General features: G+C 44.3%; 1 protein-coding gene across 1 annotated transcript in view; it reads left to right on the top strand.

Moving 5' to 3' along the window:
- LOC141102902 (cytosolic 10-formyltetrahydrofolate dehydrogenase) overlaps positions 1-21638 on the top strand; it is a gene marked incomplete at its 5' end in the record, with an annotated part of 44086 nt that overhangs the window by 4791 nt on the left and 17657 nt on the right. Inside the window, 12 exon segments of the mRNA XM_073591938.1 lie at positions 2633-2722; positions 4424-4561; positions 4657-4782; positions 6048-6139; positions 8084-8231; positions 8851-8970; positions 9044-9171; positions 11401-11551; positions 11653-11723; positions 13624-13729; positions 14693-14780; positions 20505-20598. Coding sequence (XP_073448039.1) covers positions 2633-2722; positions 4424-4561; positions 4657-4782; positions 6048-6139; positions 8084-8231; positions 8851-8970; positions 9044-9171; positions 11401-11551; positions 11653-11723; positions 13624-13729; positions 14693-14780; positions 20505-20598 — 1352 coding nt within the window.

The raw sequence follows: 21638 nt of genomic DNA, 5'->3' as shown, positions 1-21638 counted from the left end.
CCAATAATTTTTATTGAAAATTTTACATATCATATTCCAAGACAAAAGATTGTTTACATAAGATAGGTATTTCTGTATACAAAGTGATGTCTTAAGGTACTAGAGGTATGGGCAGAATTATATATTCCAACAAGTGTACTCGTTACATTTCTTATCTCCAGGTCTTTTTTTCAGCTGGAATGCGGGGAGACGCAGTTCCGGGACCTCCAGCACTGAATGTATGTAATAGCAATGGTGCTGGAGGGTCTATTGATGCTAGGGAATCTATTGTTGTTTGAGGGGATCTAATTAACATGTTAAGGACCTAGATGCCATAGTGCCAGCGATGACTTCTCCACACTGTGGGACTCATAGCGGATGTTGATGTCATCAGCAAGCCACCTGTCTGGGGTTGCCTGCTATAATTTGTTTATTGTAAGTAGGTCTAGTGTGCCTCCTAAGGGTATTTCATCCTTTGTTAATTGTGCTTTTTAACTCACCTATTGTCTGTCTGCTAGCAAACTATTGAGGGAATGCGTTTATACTTGTAATAATGTGTATTGTACTTTCTGAGATAGAAGCCGGCAAGTCTGACCTGGAATGATACCTCTGAGTCATCCAGGTGTCTAATTAACGTAATGTTTATAGTATAGGTCGGTTGTTGTAATTATATTCCTTTGTACAGGTTGTATTGTTAGGGTAATATGATCAGGAGGGGGGATGTCCTCCTGTGGGATATCAAAGAATGTGTCTGAATTAAAAATAAAGACTTCCAGCTTTGCAGGCAAACAAGTCATGCCTAGTTCTTGGTTGCAATATGTGGCTATAATATCTGATATTTATGTTCAGACTGGAGGAAGCGGTATATGGCGGAAGCACTCAAGCAGAGTGTGTGGGACCTTCCCTTAAAAAAGGAATAGTTGCATAGTAGGTACATAGTAGGTCAGGTTGAGAAAAAGACACAAGTCCATCAAGTCCAACCTATGTAAAATAGTGGCCCATCATTTGTACCAGTGGAAGGAATTGTGTTTGGGGGGGGTTTAATTCATCTTTGAGCCTAAAATGAATTTTAGAACATATATGCAAAAAACACAAAAACGACTCTGGCAGCAAAAGGGTTCAATGAATAATGGGCTTGTGTATGGATTACATGCTATTTACATTTTTCTTCAATGTAGAGGGCATATAAGAGGGTGTAGTAGGGAGGTCTAAAGATCTGCCTGGTTAAAAAAAAAAACCCACTCCACCCCGAAAGGGAAGAATCTATTTTCGCTATAATTGTTTACTTTTTTTTTTTTTTTTAATACTCCTTTTTATTGTTCTGTTTACTGTAAAAAGAATTACGATCTTGCAGAAGTCCATGACATGGTATATTCAGAATTCAAGGTTGTATAATAAAAGTTCTGTATAGTAAAATAAAAGAGAACGTTTGTTTAATATTTCACAGTCTGAAGTAAATCATTGCTACATTGTTACATTTGTGTACATTCATTGTGAAGAACATATGAAGGTCAACCTATTGTGACCTACAGCAAGGGTCTCTAAACTTTTTTTATCAGTGGTATCTGTGGAAGGTATAGTGTCCCATCATTGGTATCAGTGGGAGGAATAGTGCTCCATCATTGGTATCAGTGGGAGGAATAGTGCTCCATCATTGGTATCAGTGGGAGGAATAAAGCACCATCATTGGTATCAGTGGGAGCAATAGTGCCCCACCATTGGTGTCAGTGAGAGAAATAGTGCCCCACCATTGGTGTCAGTGGGAGCAATAGTGCCCCACTATTGGTGTCAGTGGGAGCAATAGTGCCCCACCATTGGTGTCAGTGGGAGGAATAGTGTCCATCATTGGTATTAGTGGGAGGAATGAAGCACCATTGTTTGTGTCAGTGGGAGGAATAGTGCCCCATTGTTGGTGTCAGTGGGAGGAATAGTGCCTCATCATTGGTATCAGTGGGAGCAATAGTGCCCCATCATTGGTATCAGTGGGAGCAATAGTGTCCCATCATTGGGAGGAAAAGTGCCCCATCATTGGTGTCAGTGGAAGGAATAGTGTCCTATCATTGGTATCAGTGGAAGGAATAGTGTCCTATTATTGGTAACAGTGGGAGAAATAGTGCTCCATCATTGGTAACAGTGGGAGGAATAGTGCCCCATCATTGGTATCAGTGGGAGGAATAGTGCCCCAACATTGGTATCAGTGGAAGGAATAGTGCCCCATCATTGGGAGGAATAGTGCACCAACATTGGTGTCAGTGGGAGAAATGGTGCCCCAACATTGGTATCACTGGTAGGAATAGTGCCCCACCATGGGTGGCGTTGGGAGGAATAGTGCGCCATCATTGGTGTCATTGGGAGGAATAGTGCCCCATCAATGGTGTCAGTGAGTAGAATAGCGCCCCATAATTGGTGTCAGTGGGAATATTAGTTCCCCATCTCTGGTGTTAGTGGAAGGAATAGTGCCCCGTCTTTGGTGTCCTTTAAAGAAATGGTGCCTCGTATCAGTGGAAGTTATAGTGCCCCAAGTGCCAGATAAGGGCAAGCAAAAGGCCACATCTGGCCTGCGGACTGCAATTTGGAGACCCCCGATTTACAGTATAATTGGTATTTGAACCAGTTGCTTTGAAATCAGTCATCTTCTTTTCTCTCCCATCAGATTAATTGGGATCAGCCAGGGGAAGCGATCCATAACTTTATCAGAGGGAATGACAAAGTGCCCGGAGCCTGGACAGAAGTCAATGGAACGGTGAGTGCCAAGTGCTGAGCAGACCTGAAGCTCACCCACTCAATGCCCTGTGCTAGGTCAAAGTTGATGAATGTGCTGAGTGATCAGTTATGTTTGAACACGAGCGATGCCATCGCATTCAAGGACGGTGCTTGTGACATGCTATGTAGCTGCCAATATTTCCAAGGACGCTGTTCCTGGGAACTAGCAATAGATGCTCCTTTTGGGGCTGGATTTAAGACTGGTGCATCTGCCCATCTCTGTGACCTCCCAAGCTATGCTGATGTCCAAAACTCACATTGTATCCTCGATGTGATTGTGGAAACAGGTTAACAAAAAATGTATGTAAAGTGCTTGTATAGGCTTGTATAGGCATGATCCACATTTACGCTCAAACCTCCACCTCTTCTGCAGATCACTTTTTTTTTTACAGGTACTTCTATAGCACTTTCTATTTACACAGCACTTCACATAAGTCTCTGCCCTCAAGGAGCTTACAATCTAAGGTCCCTAACTCACATTCATACACTAGGGCCAATTTAGACAGGATGCAATTAACCTACTAGCATGTCTTTGGAGTGTGGTAGGAAACCGGAGTACCCGGAGGAAACTCATGCAGGCACAGGGAGAACATGCAAACTGCAAGCAGGTAGTGTCGTGATTGAGATTTGAACTGGTGATCCTGGTGCTCCTAGGTGGAAGTGCCAACCACTTAGCCACTGTGATCATGGCCCATCATTCTTTTTTTTCTTTTACCTTGTTCCTGTTGAATGCTAAAAGACAATTTTTTTCTGTCTGTGCTGGTTGTAGTTCCACCACAAGCAGAAGCCCAATTTGTGGGGGGAGCTACAGCCAGATCTGTAGCAATAGCCCCTTTACTGTGCAAGAAACAACTTTTATGACTCCCTGATCTTCACCAGACTTATACCTTGTTCCTATTGAATAGTAAAAGACCATTTTTTATTCTGTCTGTTCTGGCTGTAGCTCCACCCGAAGCAGAAGCCCAATTTGTGAAAGAGCTACAGCCAGAACTATAGCCACGGCCCCTTTCCTGTGCAAGAAACAACTTTTATGCCTCCCTGATCATCACCGACCTAACAAATCTTTTGCAAGGATAACTGAATTTCCTATTGATGGTATGCCCCCAAAATTACATCTCCCAAAAGCCCTCTCTCTACACACAGCGTAAACAGACCCTTTGGAGTCAAGGCAGCAGGGTTGTCTTGTTGGTAAAGGAATCCATGTATGTATGTGAAGAGGGACAGGAGGGGAGTGAGTTCTGTAGTCCAGCAGGTAGAGTTGATAAAGCTGCTTTTGATATCAGTGTAGCAGAGGCTCTGTGTTGTCAGGCCAAACAGGATGTTAGGAGCTCACTGGATTTCTGACAGTCAACAGGCATTTTTCTGTGCTTGCAATGTTCTTAAAGGGTTAAAACATCCAGAAATATTTTTCTGAAACACTTCAATGAGAAAACTATACTGCATTTTTGCCACTAGATGGAGCTGAAGATAAAGGTATTTATCACTTACAAAAATTACGGTCGCATTACATTCAGCGTGCATGAATGCTTCTGACATTCATGCAACAAATGTTTTATAAAAAAGTCCCCTACGTGTTCCCTTTTATCTTGTATTTTTGAGCATTGTCATTTTGTATGTCAAATATGTCTTAAAAAGTCAATCTGTGCTTATAACAAATACCTGTCTTCTTTTTTTCATCCAGAAACTGACGTTTTTTGGTTCGTCGTTCACCAGTTCTGGGCCAAATCCTGATGGGCAGCCTCTTGAGATTCCAGGGGCATCTAAACCAGGTGTGGTGACCAAGAACGGGCTGATGCTTTTTGGGAATGATGGGAAATGGGTGAGTATTCTGTACAAATCTCTGTTGGTTGGAAACATTTTATAGTTTTATAAATGTGTACATTTTTAACACTTTTTTTTTCTTCTGGATGGTAGCTCATAGTGAAAAACATTAAGTTTGAGGACGGAAAGATGATTCCGGCTTCACAGTATTTTAAATCCTCTGACAGCACCACTCTGCAACTCTCCGAAGAGGAAAAAGCCATAGCAAGCGAGATCCGGGTAAGCTGAAGCTGCAAACAAATGTCCATATATCTGAAATCGCAGAGGGAATATGACTGTTTATATGACTGTGAAAAGCAATACATGATGTATTTTTGGCAGCCAAAAGAGCTTTTTCAATGGGAATACTGTGCGTTGACGCACAGCCCTGTTCACTTCAATGTGTCTCGTTCTGTGGCAGTACATCTCTCTGAATGCAACAGGAGGTTCTATTTTTTATACACCATAACACAAAGCAGCGCAGCTGCGACATGTTTTTACCCCCATAAGGCTGCATTTTTTACAGATAGGGCTTAGGTTTGGTAGAGAATTTGGTTACATATATTTTTATTTTCTTTGTTTTTTTGTTGGGCATATATAATAAAAGAAAATTGACGGCTGAGCGGGAGCACTGTCACTTGACGTCATCCCATCTACATGTCCGGACACAGCAGATTACTAATCATTGTACTGGGCCAGCCCCAGTACCATGTGATCACTGTGACCAATTACAGCGATCACATGACAGTTATACACAATGAATGTAAACAAAAAGCCAATGTGTGTTATCCCATGCTCCCTTAACTTCTGCGTTCCTAATAATTAGTGCTGTTTGGATGGCAGCCAGGCCAAATTATTGTGTTCACACAAATACCAGATACAAATAAATGCGCTGTGATTGGCCCTGTCTGTATGTAATAATTGTGGCCAATCACAGAGATCATCACAATAGTACGTAATGAATGGCTATGAATGAAAGCCATTCATTGTGTTTAAAAAAAAGTGAAAATATGTTGGCTTGCGCCTCTCATTTACTAATGATTTCAAGATTTACCTCCTTACTCATAGCTAAAAAGGTCATTGGGGTCAGTGGGTACTCATCTGAGAGGCAGACATCGCATTTTAGTGCCCAAGGAGCCCCTAGCAACCTCTGGAGAACTCCAGGATTCCATGGAACCCAGGTTGAGAAACTCAGGTTAAGATGTTAAGACCAAGTGCTGAACATGTAATCCAGGAGTAATTGGACAGTGGATGTAGCCACTTTACCATCTTCAAATCCTGTTGGTGAAGCATATTATAAATGGAACTGCTTACACTGAGATGGAATTGTATTAACTTATATTGGCATGTGGGTTTAGAGCTATCGTAATTATACCCACAGCATAAACTGTGCTGGCTCCTCTAATCATCCAGAATGTCCCGGTCCTACGTGTAGTTTGTGTTCTTCCTTAACATTCCTCCTCACCCAACAGAAGACCAATCCTACCTTCTTGTGTATGTTGCAGGCCGCGTGGAAACGGATCCTGACCAACATTGCTGATATAGAGGACTCTACTGATTTCTTCAAGGCTGGTGCAGCCTCCATGGATGTAGTAAGGTTCGTTGACGACATGCTAATAGAGAGTTAAGTCGTTCAGTTTTGTTTTGAATTTTTTAAAGACGTTTAGAAGTTTGTAAATGGGTGTTTTATATAATTTTTGAAATTTTCTGTATACAATCTCTAAGTAAAAAAATATACATTTGTTAAAATGGTACCTACACAACACTACCAACAATGCTGGGCTTTCTAATAGTTAAATCTAGCATTGCTTGCATCCTTGGAAGCACCCTGTGTGTAGCGGGGTGTCCTCCCCTCTGTGAGTCATTTATCTATCTGCGTAGTGTAATATCATTGCTATTCAGCTTTTATCTGAGCTTTTAGCAATCTGTAGCTTTAAGTTCGCCATGCCCTGGCTGCCAATGCCTAATGTTCATATACACTATTTTACATCTAATTTATCAAAAAGACAGCACTGCCAGCTTCTTCTCCTTAGGTCGGAAGACATGCTTGGCCAGTCCATCGCCTTTACCCTCAACTTCTTTAGCAAGGCAGTGGTCGTCTTGGAGGTGTGTTTGGGGTCATTATCATGTTGGAATACTGCCCTGCGGCCCAGTCTCCAAAGAGAGGGGATCATACTCTGCTTCAGTATGTTGAAGTACATGTTGGCATTCATGGTTCCCTCAATGAACTGTAGCTCCCCAGTGCCAGCAGCACTCATGCAGCCCCAGACCATGACACTCCCTCCACCATGCTTAACTGTAGGCAAGACACACTTGTCTTTGTACTCCTCACCTGGTTTCCACCACACACACTTGACACCATGTGAGCCAAATAAGTTTATCTTGGTCTCATCAGACCACAGGACATAATTCCAGTAATTCCAGTAATACCTGTCCTTGTCTTCATCAAACTGTTTGCGGGCTTTCTTGTGCATCATTTTTAGAAGAGGCTTCCTTCTAGGACGACAACCATGCAGACCAATTTGATGCAGTGTGCAGCATACAGTCTAAGTTATAACAGGCTGATCCCCCACCCCTTCAACCTCTGCAGCAATGCTAGCAGCACTCATACGTCTATTTCCCAAAGACAACCTCTGGATATGACGCTGAGCACGTGCACTCAACTTCTTTGGTTGACCATGGCGAGGCCTGTTCTGAGTGAAACCTGTCCTGTTAAACCGCTGTATGGTCTTGGCCACCGTGCTGCAGCTCAGTTTCAGGGTCTTGGCAATCTTCTTATAGCCTAGGCCATCTTTATGTAGAGCAACAATTCTTTTTTTCAGATCCTCAGAGAGGTGCCATGTTGAACTTCCAGTGACCAGTATGAGAGAGTGAGAGCGATAACACCAAATTTAACACACCTGCTCCCCATTTACACCTGAGACCTTGAAGTCACATGACACCAGGGAGGGAAAATGGCTAATTGGGCCCAATTTGTACATTTTCACTTAGGGGTGTACTCACTTTTATTGCCAGTGGGTTAGACATTAATGGCTGTCTGTTGAGTTATTTTGAGGGGACAACAAATTTACACTGTTATACAAGCTGTACACTCACTACTTTACATTGTAGCAAAGTGTAATTTATTCAGTGTTGTCACATGAAAAAATATAATAAAATATTTACAAAAATGAGGACAGGCAGACTAAGGACATGGATTACTGGAATTATGTCCTGTGGTCTGATGAGACCAAGATAAACTTATTTGGTTCAGATGGTGTCAAGCGTCTGTGACGGCAACCAGGTTGAACAGTTAGATATAATAAATTATGTACAAACATGTGAGGGGTGCAATCACTTTTGTGAGATACTGTACATCTACAATGGTTGAAACAATTACCGGTAAGTGCATTGCTGACTGGTTGTTGCCGATATCTGCTCTGAAAGTATTCACTTTGTTCTGTCTTAATCAATGAGCCTGATAGATTGGAGAAATGGTGTGTTTGCTTCTGTCTCTGTCAATATATCTGTTTGGTACTCCAATCTCCCTGTTTATCATCAGGTTGGTGGAAGAGGTGAAGCTCAAGTGTAACGGGTTACAGCTACAGAATGAGGATGTCTACATGGCCACAAAGTTTGAAGAATTCATTCAGATGCTTGTGAGACGGCTCAGAGGGGAGGATGCAGAGGAGGCGCAAGTCATAGATTATGTAAGCACGCAGGGCTGGTTTACTGAGACTCTCTCACCTTCTGAAAAAGTTTACAATAAGTTCTCCCTGTAAATAAGCTCTCTGTGGAAGCAGTAGTCTCTCTGAAGAGGTCTGTCACACCCCTTGCTGAGTCAGACCTATAGCTCTGTAGTCAGAAAAAATCATATGCTCTGCTGATTGGAGAGCTCTAGCTCTGGGTCAGCAAGGCAGGGGGCGGGTTGGACCTCTGTAGTGATGCCGCTGCTTCCCTACAGAGAGCAAGGGTCTTACACTGTAGTTTCTGGTAGGGGATCAGCTTTTCCACTCTACTTTGGATATCTTTTGTTTGGATGTACCCAGAATGTATTTAACTGATTTCAAATGAAAGTGTAATTGGATACTAGGTCAATTGCTTGGGCATTCCCTTGGAACCTGGAACCTTGGCTCAGTTCATGCTGTTGTCTTCTTCATCCTGTAATATACATTTGAAAGCCATCAGATACAGTGAGATTACAGGAAAACTGAATAGATCTGCTACATTCCAAAATATTTTCTTAGCATTACAGTGCTGCCTGGCTCTTTTCATTAGGGTTGGACAAACAATATTTCTAAGGTATACAAACAATCTCGGTTATTTCAGGTGGAGAAGGATGCCAACAATATGAAAATCAGAATGCCTCATCAGCTGTTCATCAATGGTCAATTTGTGGACGCCGAGGGAGGAAAAGTCTATGACACCATTAACCCCACTGATGGTAGTGTAAGTGTGACCACGTTTCAGCACAAACACGAAACATAGTTTACTTGTAGCCTCACGGTTGTTCCCTTCATAGGCCATCTGCAAAGTGTCACTGGCCCAGTTGTCGGACATCGATAAAGCCGTATCTTCAGCCAAGGAAGCCTTTGAGAATGGAGAATGGGGCAAGATGAACCCAAGGGACCGGGGTCGTCTAATGTACAGGTGAGGGTCATCTTCAGCTTTGGAAGTCCGATCTTTTGGTTATACTATAGGAGAGCCTATAAACAGCAAGCCATTGCGGGTATTTGCAGCCTGTGACAGTTGGGGTGAGCTTCAAGCCCAGTAGGAGCCATAAATTAGGTTTTCTTCTGGAGCTACAGTCTGATTTATGGAGGTACTTCTCCTTTGACAGATCTCATCAATGGCAAAAATAAAATACCAGCCCTCCAAAAAAAATGTGTTTCATGTGTTTTCTGTGAAGACAACATCACAAGGTCATGAACAACCAACATTTTCAGGCCTTGCAGAGTCCCTTCCCTAAGGTCCTGAAATGTTGGTTTCTTATGACTATCTGGTTTTGGCATGGCACCATCCATAGCAATTACTTTGTACACCCAAACATTTTTTAAAGTTCAAGTACTGTAAGGAGTGTAGTTTTTCTTTGGACTTTCTCAATGAAAAAGAGACATTGGTGTATTTTTTTTAGCCTGTTGGCATCTTAGATTGTAAGTTCCTTAAACTGGAATGAAGCTGGCCATATACCAGTGGAAATCTGGTCAAACATTCGTATGGAAACTCAGAAAAACCATTAATTAAAGAAGTAAGAAGTACCACTATGGACTCAACAAATGTTATATGAAAGCCCTGACCATGTCAATATTTCAAATTCTATGGTCAATTTTGGGATGCACAAGCACATAAAAAAAAAAAAATAAATAAAAATATTCCTGAACCAAGACCACATTCACAGTTAATATTTCTTTCATTCTAGAAGGTTTTTGTGTTTTTCTTGATCAATGATCCTCATCACTATGGTCAAAAACGATCATTGATTTCACCCTCTTAACTATTAGAAAATGAAACAAACGTTCCGAAAACAAAATTTTTCTCAGTGACATTCTATTTTTGTATGGCCAGATTAAAGTGATACCAAACACACACTACATTGTCCCTTCTATTTCTGTATGTGGACGCGATGGCACTGTAATTATTTTAATTTAAAAAAAAAAAAATCTAAGTACCTTTTTCCTAACCGATATACAACTGCCACAGGACCCAGATATCTCTCCCAGCATATCTGCAGGGAAATATAAGCAGGAGGAGCTTCTAGTCCTCTGCTGCTGGTCACATGTTCAAAATAAAAAAAAAATATATAAAAAAACAGCATTTGGATACAGAGTGAGAATAAATAATTAATATCAATAAACTGTTTTAAATCATGATACAAATATATATATTGAAATCAAATATTTATTATTTTTTGGCAATAACATGGTGTGGGCAGATTTCTGCCAGTCACAGGCTGTGTCACACCCCTCAAGCCTGTGTCTTAGAATAAGAGGGAGATGAAGCCTCCATTAATCCACATGTAAAATCCCGCCCCCATTGTGTTTAGCTGGTTAGTGGGCATGGAGGAGGAGGGAGGGAGTGGGCTGTCATTTACCACTGTGTATATACACCCACGTGTGTGACTCTATAGTCACATGGGCTGCTCAGATGTGATAGGAAGGAAATGTTCAGCACAGAAACTCACTTAAAACTGAGCATGTGCAGAGTTGCCACCACAGCTGCAAAATCCCTAGCTGAATTGGGGACATGAACAGAATTTTGAGATAGAAAACAGAACAGCAAGATCAACCAGGTTTTTTGCAGAATACAGAAAATGAATAGGAATTGTGCAAGAAACACAGGACACCTCCCCACCCTCTCTTCATCATATCATAGTGGGCGGTGTTTTTTTTTTTTTTTTTTGGTCCATGGAGGTGAACTGGTCAGGGTTGAAAGGACAACTATACGTGACCCATACGCTAACAAAATTTCTGGCAAGATAAACAGGTTTTTTGCTTTTTTTTGCATTCATCAAAAAAAAAAAAAACTCTCTATTCTAATTTCAACAGACCAAAGGGGAGCAAATAAGATAAGTTTGCTATTGGGGTTTATTATTATACATCAATCTGCATGAAACCAATACTATGCATGGCCAATGCTGAACTGCTTTATTGCGACTGTGCAAGTCTGCAATGGTAAAACCTTATACCACCTGACTTGCATTTTCAATTTACTACCCATTCTGGTTAGTACCCCCCACCTGGGCAGTCCTGGTGTCAAGGCCCCTTTCCCCTGTTGGCCCATAGGCCTAGTTTTTGTAGTTGGTAATACGACCCCAATCTATTTCAGCTTATTCTTTAGGAAAAAAAAAATTGTTGAGATGATCTCTGTGTCACTTTCCAGGCTGGCTGACCTCATGGAGGAACACCAGGAAGAGCTGGCCACTATTGAATCCATAGACTCGGGTGCGGTGTACACATTAGCTTTGAAGACCCACGTCGGGATGTCCATCCAAACTTTCCGTTATTTTGCTGGCTGGTGCGATAAAATTCAGGTGAGTTGTTCATATTTTTTTTTTTCAACTCTCATTGCACTCATTGAAAAAAAGCTCAGCTTTAACTGCGTGTAACTTGTGATAACTTGTATGTCTTTCAGGGCTCCACCATCCCCATAAACCAAGCACGTCCGAATCGGAACCTGACATTCACCAGGAGAGAGGCAATCGGGTGAGTTTAATACTTTGTAGACATATGCGATTTGGTTCATTTACATTCGTTTTGCGTCCGAAACTGTCATTTTTGGAGTGTCGGATGTATCCGAATTTCCGAATGGACAAATGTAAATGAATCAGAACAAAAATTGAAATTAAATTAACAAGTGTATTCCTTAACCAGTTGAAGACCAGGCCTTTTCTTGGCACTTTTTGTTTACGTTCAGATCAGTATTTTTTGCTGGAAAAAAAAAACATTGCCCCCAAACAATATATATCTTATTTTTAGCAGAGACCATAAGGAATAAAATGGCGATCAATTTTTTTATTTCACACAGTATTTGCGCAGAGGTTTTTCAAACAGAAACACTTTTTTGTGAAAAATACACTTTAATGAATTAAAAAAAAAATTCACAATATATACCTCAATTTTTAAAACAAATGTTACCCCAAGTAAATAGATACCTAACATGTCGCGCTTTAAATTGTGCGCGCTCGTGGAATGGCGACAAACTTAAAAATCTCCATAGGCAACACTTTAAAAAATTTTTACAGGTTACCTGTTTTTTTGATCATTTTCATTCCTATTACAAGCAATGTAAACATTCCTTGTAAGAGAAATAAGGATGACAGGTCCTCTTTATGGATAGATCTGGGGTCAAAAAGACCCCAAATCTCTCCTTTACCTTTTAAAAGCAAAAGATCGAAAAAAATATTTTTGATCTTTAGCTTTTTTTTTTTTTTTTTAAATTGTTTACTTCCGCCCTAGACTGGAAGTGATGTCATGATGTCGCTCTGGTCCGCCAAGGCCATAGCGGTGATCAGAGACGATCTGGTCTCTGTCCACCTCTGTGACCAGCCAGCCGCACCATCGGATTGTTTCTCGGACACGCCAGTGAAAACAGTAAGCCCCAGGAACACCAGTGAGCGGCGGGAGGGAACGTCCCTCCTGACGCTTCTGTCATCCGTCAGCGATCCAGCGGCTAATGAGCTGCTTGGACCGCTTTCATGAGAAAACCATAGAAAAAAAAAATCCTGGGGTTATGGCTGATAGCTTCAACCACTTGCAAACCGCAACGTATATATACGTATTGCCGTCGGCAAGTGGTTTTGTTTCATTCAGATTCATTGTGAAGCTGGTTGTTAAGAAGCGGGCAGCCGCGGTGTCCTTAACCACCATGACTCATCTGCTGTCAGCAAGGAATCAAAACAAACAATGCCGACATTAACAATAAAAAAATTAAAAAAAACAGTGTTGCCCCCAAAGCACCCTCCCCATGTTGAGGGCATGTGGCCTAGTATGGGCCTAGTATGGTTCATGAGGGGGGGGCTTGCTTGCCTCTTTCCTGGCCTGCATGCTCAGATAAGGGTCTGATATAGATTTCGGGGGGGGGGCCCTACGCAATTTTTTTTTTTAAACTATTTTCATGCGGTTCCACTTAAAGTCTATACAGGACCTGAAGAACCTGGTATCGATGGGGGTTGGACCCCAACGCTGTTTTTAAAAAATATTTTTGAATATGGCCATTGTTTGTCTCCATTCTGCTGTCAGCAGGGAATCCCACTGACAACAGATGAGTTATGGTGGTTAAGGATGCTCCACCCCATAATAACTGCTATTTCTGAATAAAAGAAGATATGACACAATTCCGAAAACAAATCGATTGCATCCGAAACTCAATTCTTCAATTAACAAATGCATCCGAAACGAACATTTGCGGCATGCACATGTCTAATACTTTGCAGTCGTCAAGGGCTATTATAGAATAATCATTCTGTATTGATACATAGACAAAAAAATATATTTTGCTGTAATAATGAGAATTTAGTATCCGTAAGATGTGACTATTGATGGAGCATTACACAAAAAATATAATAAATTCCCTTTAATTCTGTTCCTTACCCCGAACTGACAGTGTGTGTGGGATTATCATCCCGTGGAACTACCCACTAATGATGTTGGCCTGGAAGACCGCCGCCTGCCTCGCCGCAGGTAACACAGTGGTCCTGAAGCCCGCCCAGGTGAGACTACCAGTGTAGTAAGGAGCTGAAAAATTTGTTTTCCTTTCATTTTGTTTTTGTTTTTTGGGTCATTTGTTATGATTGTTATGAAGTCGTAAATTGGAAAATTCGCTAAATCTGAAAGAAGATCCGAAAATTCGAAAGAACGAAATCCGAAAATTCTAAATAATAACTAACTAATAATAACTATTAAATTATAGGTATTGGGATTTCCTTTCAAATTTGGCTGTTAGTGAACGTAACGAATACGAATTTATCCGAAGTTATGAATTATCCGAAATAACGAATGCCGCATCTAAACAAATGGAACGGAACAAATTCATAATAAATAATAATAAAACGGTTTTATTATTATTGTTGTTTATTATTATCAATGCGTTAATAGTTCGTTATTGTTTCAGATTTTCGAGTTTTCAGCTTTTTGGATTTTCGAATTTATGAATTTACAAATGTCCGAATTCTTTTATTTACGAATGTTCAAATTTACAAATATTCTGAGAAATTTGTTAAATGGGTTTTCCTTGATTCAGATGTTTCAGAATTAACAAATTTGTCGAAATGTGTTAAAAAATTAATTCGGAATGAAACAAATTGCACATGTCTATTCCTCACAGTCCCCCGCAGCCTCCTCCCTAAGGTGCTCCTAGTCTTGGACGCATGCCTGTCTGATCCATGTACAATGTAGGGTTAATAGTCCTGCGTTGTAGGTGATGACGCATAGGGACTGTCCACAGCGCAGAGCACCAGAGGGATAAGAATACAGCGGTAAGATCAATAATGATTTTTCTCTCCTCTTAGATATATTGTACATTTAACCCTTCTAGTGCTGGGGAAGCCCCACTGTACAAGAAAGTAAAATATTATTTTGTATCCAGCATTGCATAGACTTATATGCTCCTGATATTTTGCCGCTTGCTGTATTCAAGTCACATGACTCCCCCCCCCCCCCCCCATTTGCTGTAGGTGACCCCGCTAACAGCGCTGAAGTTTGCAGAGCTGACTGTAAAAGCCGGATTCCCCAAAGGAGTGGTGAACATCTTACCAGGAGCCGGTATGTATATGTATACTTACCGACAAACACCAATCCTTTATATTGGGGAGAGCATGAATATTAAAGTGTTAAATAAGCCTTACCCCTAATTCTGGAATTCCTTCTTATAAAATACATCATTCTGCACTACAAGCAAACTGTCAGCAATTTACTCCATAAATGAAGAGTTCTTTGTAGCTATCCCAGAAACCACCCACAGGGGGATATATATGACTTGAAAGGGCTCTGGTCACACCTATGCGCATGCCTTTGTGCCCCCAACACTGGATGCTACAATGCATGGTAATGGGCACAGCAGCACAGCTCGTAGTGGCGGCTGGTGTTTAACATTTTGGGGGAGGCGCAAACAAACTGAAAAATTCTAAAAAAAACATCAATTGCAGCCTCACTGTGCCCATCAATTGCAGCCTCACTGTGCCCATCAATTGCAGCCTCACTGTGTCCATCAAATGCAGCCGCTGTGCCCATCAAATGCAGCCACTGTGCCCATCAAATGCATCCACTGTGCCCTTATAATGCAGCCACTGTGCCCACCAAATGCAGCCACTGTGCCCATTAAATGCAGCCACTGTGCCATCAATTGCAGCCTCTGTGCCCATCAAATGCAGCCACTGTGCCCATCAAATGCAGCCACTGTGCCCATCAAATGCAGCCACTGTGTCTATCAAATGCAGCCATCGTAACCCCCAGCAGCATTTAACCAGCACCCCCCCACACCCCCGCCCGCCCGATCGTTCGTTGTCTGACCGGCATTTACCACATCTTGGTGGCAGGTCAGGCAGTGGGTGACGGCGGTGAGCTGTGGGACGGGCAGCAGGTCAGGCGGCGGCTCCTGTGTCCCCAATGCTTCCACCGTGTGTCTCTTCTTTCCTCCTGCTAGGCATCCAATAGGATCACCTGTCCTTTCAGCCAATCAGGTGATGGGTATCAGACCCGCGCTTCCTGATTGGTGGAGAGGCTGTTCAGAGTTAGAATAGCAAATATTCATTTGCTTTTCTAATACACCTGGGTGGACTCCGAGTCCCCTCTATTTTGAAGCTTATTAGAGTCAATGGCTCAAATCAGGTGCTTAAATCCCCCCCCCGCTGTAATACAGGCGCCCGGTATCCTGAAAGGGACCGGACACATGAATAGGGGGTGGCCGCGGCAGCCATGGATAGATTCATGACAGACAGCCATATAGATGTGAATGTATTGTGGTGCCGTTTCTTCTAAATATCACCCTAACATGCTTCTCATAATGTGCATTGGAGGCTGCGATAAGCTGGATGCAGCACCCCTCATTTCCTGACTGGAGGACATTCAGGGATTGATTTACTAAAGGCAAAAAGACTGTGCACTTTAGAAAGTGCAGTTGCACACGGCAAGAGCAGTTGCTCCAGAGTTTAGTAAATGAGCAGAAGCTCTGTTGACTTCCATCAACCAATCATGTGCAAGCAAAAATGCTGTTTTTTTTATTTTCCTTGCATGTGATTGGGTATTCTTTGCAAAGTGAAGCTTTACCTCATTTACTAAGCTCTGGAGCAACTGCACTTGCAGAGGGCAATTGCACTTTCCAAGGTGCACAGTCTATTGGCCTTTAGTAAATCAACCCCTCAGTGTCATCTTTCCCTTTCCTCCTGCATGCCTGACAGTCCCTGGCCTGACTCTTTCATTCATCGGATTCATAGGTGTACAGCCTGTTGCATTAGGGTGTGCACCCCAAAGCGCAAACACATGCATGTGTGTGTGTCAACATTTTTGACCCCGGCACATTGATCTCTCTGGTGACGCAGTGAAAAAAGTGTGTAAGCACTTCTCCTATTGGCAGAGCCGATAAGAGGGAGATCTTTCCCATCTCCACACCTGCACACAGAGTGATAATACGCACGTGATGATTAGGGTGTGCCCAGGCACACCCAGCACACCATGTGCGCACACCTTTGATTGGATTTCCATTTCATTACAGCAGTAGTTCTCAACTCCTGTCCTCAGGGCCCACTAACAGGCCAGGTCTGCAAGATACCTGAAATACATCACAGGTGATATATTTTGCTGCTCAGTGATTGCAGTATTCTAGTCTGCATCTCCCCCAAGGTAATACATAAAACCTGGCCTGTTAGTGGGCCCTGAGGACAGGAGTTGAGAACGACTGCAGTACAGGATGTCAGTTACATTTAGGGCTGCCTGTACTGGGCCCGGGCCCCATCAGTTCAAAAGGGGGGCCCAGGTGTCTGCTGAGCAGGAGGGCAAACTGTACTGTCTTATTGCAGACACCGATCCTCTTCTGCCTCCTCATGCAGCACTGCCAGCTTCTCCTCCTTTTTCTCCCCCCAGCTGCACTGCAAGGGGATTGGTCCTGGCACATGCGCCCTTCCATCTGCTGTCCGGACCCCCGTGTGCCCTTTACCCCCACAGAGCTTCCGGCTTCCCTCCTCTCCTATGAGCACATACGAGGATGTTACGGGGATGTTTCAGGATGGAGATTGGAGGAAGGAGCCGGTAACTATGTCATTAACTAGCCCCTTCCTTTTCTGAATGAACGCAGTGAGTGATTGGTACCAATCACTCCTCTGTCCACTAATCACTGAAGCATAGAAAACTGTGTTTACTATGCTTCAGTTTGTGAATAAGCAGGAAGCCTCAGAGCGCTTCCTATTCATTCATCTGTGTAGCTGAGGCTGTAGAAAAAGGGACTAATAAATCTGTGTCCTCAGTCACTTTCCCCCAGGGGGGCGGGGCCTGTCAGATAGGCTGTATGATGCCCTTTGATTTCTATTAGCAGTCCTGGTTACATTACAGAAGCGTTATATAACAAATACAATCCAGATATGTAATGGACTTAGTACTGACTATTAGGAACGATATACAAACACATTTGGTGGATACTTTTGTCCGCCAAAGAGACAAACGTGGCTTTGGGTCTAAGGGTCTGCACACATGAGCGGTGCCCCTTGAAGAGCGATCGGCAGTGGATCGCTTTTCAGAGGGCATTTGACAGGCGGTGAGGAGGCGATATGTCACCTCCCCACAGCTCAATTTAATCCTACAAAAGGGGCACTTCTGCGCTACACTTTGCATACATCGCATGTGGTTGCTTAGCGGTTGTGGTTCAGCCAATAGACCTGCATTAGTTACATTCGGTGGCCCAAAAATTGCCCACCGAGATTGACATGCTGTTTCATTTTTGCTGCGCCCGCAAAGCACCTGTGTGCACATTTTTGAGTGGCTGCATGTCTTTTAATGCCCCCTCTGCCCCCAAGCCACACATGTGGCCGATCCCTTATGCCGCGTACACACGAGCGGACTTTCTATCCTACTTGGTCCGGCACACTTTCCGACGGACTTTGTCCGCCAGGTGCGCCGGACTTTAAAACGAACGGACTTGCCCACACACGCCGGGATTTTCCGGCGGGCTAAGTCCGCCCGTCTTTCCGACGGACTTTCGCCGGAGTTCCGGCGGACTTTCAGAATGAACGGACTTGCCCACACACGGACAAGTCCGTTCATTTTGAACGTGACTCAGGTGCGACGGGACTAGAGAAGGATGTCAATCTTGCCGCTTTTATCGGCGAGATTGACACCTTGCTAGCCCCGTCGCGGGGCATACCAGGCCCTTAGGTCTGGTATGGATTATAAAGGGGAACCCCGCTACGCCGAAAAAACGGCGTGGGGTCCCCCTAAAATCCATACCAGACCCCGATCCGAGCACGCAGCCTGGCCGGTCAGGAAAGGGGGTGGGGACGAGCGAGCGGCCCCCCCCCCTCCTGAACCGTACCAGGCCGCATGCCCTCAACATGGGGGGTGGGTGCTTTGGGGGAGGGGGGCGCCCTGCGCCCCCCCCCCCCAAAGCACCTTGTCCCCATGTTGATGAGGACAAGGGCCTCTTCCCGACAACCCTGGCCGTTGGTTGTCGGGGTCTGCGGGCGGGGGCTTATCGGAATCTGGGAGCCCCCTTTAATAAGGGGGCCCCCAGATCCCGGCCCCCCACCCTATGTAAATGAGTATGGGGTACATGGTACCCCTACCCATTTACCTAGGAAAAAAGTATAAGTAATAAAACACACTACACAGGTTTTTAAAATATTTTATTAAACAGCTCCGGGGGGTGATCTTCCTCCGGCTTCGGGGGTCTTCTTCCGGCTTCGGGGGTCCCTCCGCTTCATCTTCTCCCGGCGTCCGGTTGGTTCTTCTCCGCTCTCTTCTCCCGGTGTCGCAGGTCTTCGGCCGGCCCCTCCGCTCTCTTCATGTAGCTCTATTGCGAGCGGAGGTCCGGACTTCTTGGCTTCTTGGCTTCTTGGCTTCTTGGCTTCTCTTCTCTTCTCTTCCCCCAGATGTTGACACGACGCTCTCTCCGGCTGGACTGGTCTCTGAGGGCTGCGTTGTGACTTATATAGGCGGAGACCCCGCCCCCATATGATGTCACAGTCCCTGGGCATGCTGGGACTGTGACGTTTTAGGGGGCGTGGTCGACCACGCCCCCTAAAACGTCACAGTCCCAGCATGCCCAAGGACTGTGACATCATATGGGGGCGGGGTCTCCGCCTATATAAGTCACAACGCAGCCCTCAGAGACCAGTCCAGCCGGAGAGAGCGTCGTGTCAACATCTGGGGGAAGAGAAGAGAAGAGAAGCCAAGAAGCCAAGAAGCCAAGAAGTCCGGACCTCCGCTCGCAATAGAGCTACATGAAGAGAGCGGAGGGGCCGGCCGAAGACCTGCGACACCGGGAGAAGAGAGCGGAGAAGAACCAACCGGACGCCGGGAGAAGATGAAGCGGAGGGACCCCCGAAGCCGGAAGAAGACCCCCGAAGCCGGAGGAAGATCACCCCCCGGAGCTGTTTAATAAAATATTTTAAAAACCTGTGTAGTGTGTTTTATTACTTATACTTTTTTCCTAGGTAAATGGGTAGGGGTACCATGTACCCCATACTCATTTACATAGGGTGGGGGGCCGGGATCTGGGGGCCCCCTTATTAAAGGGGGCTCCCAGATTCCGATAAGCCCCCGCCCGCAGACCCCGACAACCAACGGCCAGGGTTGTCGGGAAGAGGCCCTTGTCCTCATCAACATGGGGACAAGGTGCTTTGGGGGGGGGGGGGCGCAGGGCGCCCCCCTCCCCCAAAGCACCCACCCCCCATGTTGAGGGCATGCGGCCTGGTACGGTTCAGGAGGGGGGGGGCCGCTCGCTCGTCCCCACCCCCTTTCCTGACCGGCCAGGCTGCGTGCTCGGATCGGGGTCTGGTATGGATTTTAGGGGGACCCCACGCCGTTTTTTCGGCGTAGCGGGGTTCCCCTTTATAATCCATACCAGACCTAAGGGCCTGGTATGCCCCGCGCTCGCCGCAATAGGAAGATTTGTTTTTCCTATTGCAGCGAGCGCGAGATGCAATACCATCCCCTCGTGTCGTATTTGGTCCGTCGGACCAGCCTACACACGAGCGGGCTTTCCGTCGGACCAGCACACACACGAGCGGACTTTCCGCCCGAAACTGAGTCCGACGGAAAGATTTCAAACATGTTTAAAATCTAGGTCCGGCGGGCTTTTGGGAAGAAGTCCGCCGGAAAAGTCCGCCGCCGCCCACACACGGGCGGATTGTCCGGCACACTCTGGTCCGCCGGACCAAGTATGCCGGAAAGTCCGACCGTGTGTACGCGGCATTAGAGGGGGACTGTTGGGAAGCCAGCCAAGGGAATTGTCAGTCCATTTATTTATTATTTACAAATAAATATCTCTGTTCTTTATAGGATCTCTGATTGGACAACGTCTTTCCGACCACCCCGATGTCAGGAAACTGGGGTTCACTGGATCCACCCCTATAGGCAAACAGATCATGAAATGGTAAGTGGGGGGGGGAGGGGTGTAATATTATAGACCATATATGAGGCCGGCTTGTAATAATATAAACGTTCAAAAATTCCTGACGTTTTCCAGAATTGGAAATATTAGATCTTTTTGAATGCAAGGGGAAACTTTTAGGTCTGTGGCCTCTGAAGAGTGCTCCCTGTTTGGATCGCTCTTCAGAGAGCATTTTACAGGCAGTGAGGAATACGATGTATCGCCTCCTCACCGCCTGCTTTAACCGCTTGATCTACCGCCATGTACTGCGTGCAGCAGAGTGACCACATTCACTTGAATGGACAACGCTCAGCAGACGCTGCACCTGTTGAAAGCCACAGGTGGTATAATGCCCAAAGCCAAGCATCGCGGCACCAGTATGTGTCACCGCCGGCTGCTGCCTCTGCAGCTAAAGAGGGAGCAGTTGGAGGGGGGTGGAAAAAACGCGGCTCAACTGTGGGGCTTACAACCTCTCAGCCACTAGTGTGAAGGTGCATTAACCACTTGCCAACCAGCAACATACCGGAACATCGCTGGACTTCAAGTGGTTGTACAAGGATGATGCCAAGCATCATCCTGGCACCGTTTTTTTAGAGTTGGCGGTTGGCTCTTTTGTAGTTAAACATGTGCAATTAGTTTCGTTCCAAATTAGTCTTTTAATGAATTTCGACAAATTCGTTAATATCCGAATTAACGAAAATTCGAAAATATCCGAATTAATGAAAATCCGTAAATTCGTTATTTCGGATAATTTGTAACTTCGGATAAATTCATATTAGTTACGTTCACTAACAGCCAAATTTTGAAAGGAAATTCCAATACCTATAATTTAATAATTAGTTATTATTAGCTAGTTAGAAAATCCGAAAATTCAAAAGAATAACTAACTAATAATAACTATTAAATGATAGGTATTGGAATTTCCTTTCAAATTTGGCTGATAGTGACCATAACAAATACGAATTGATCCGAAGTAACAAATTATCCGAAATAACGAATGCCGCATCTAAACAAATGGAACGTAACAAATTAGTAAAATAAAT

This window comes from Aquarana catesbeiana, linkage group LG07, assembly GCF_042186555.1.
Source record: "Aquarana catesbeiana isolate 2022-GZ linkage group LG07, ASM4218655v1, whole genome shotgun sequence".
In the NCBI taxonomy this organism is placed as follows: domain Eukaryota; kingdom Metazoa; phylum Chordata; class Amphibia; order Anura; family Ranidae; genus Aquarana; species Aquarana catesbeiana.
This window is presented reverse-complemented; position numbering and strand designations above follow the sequence as displayed.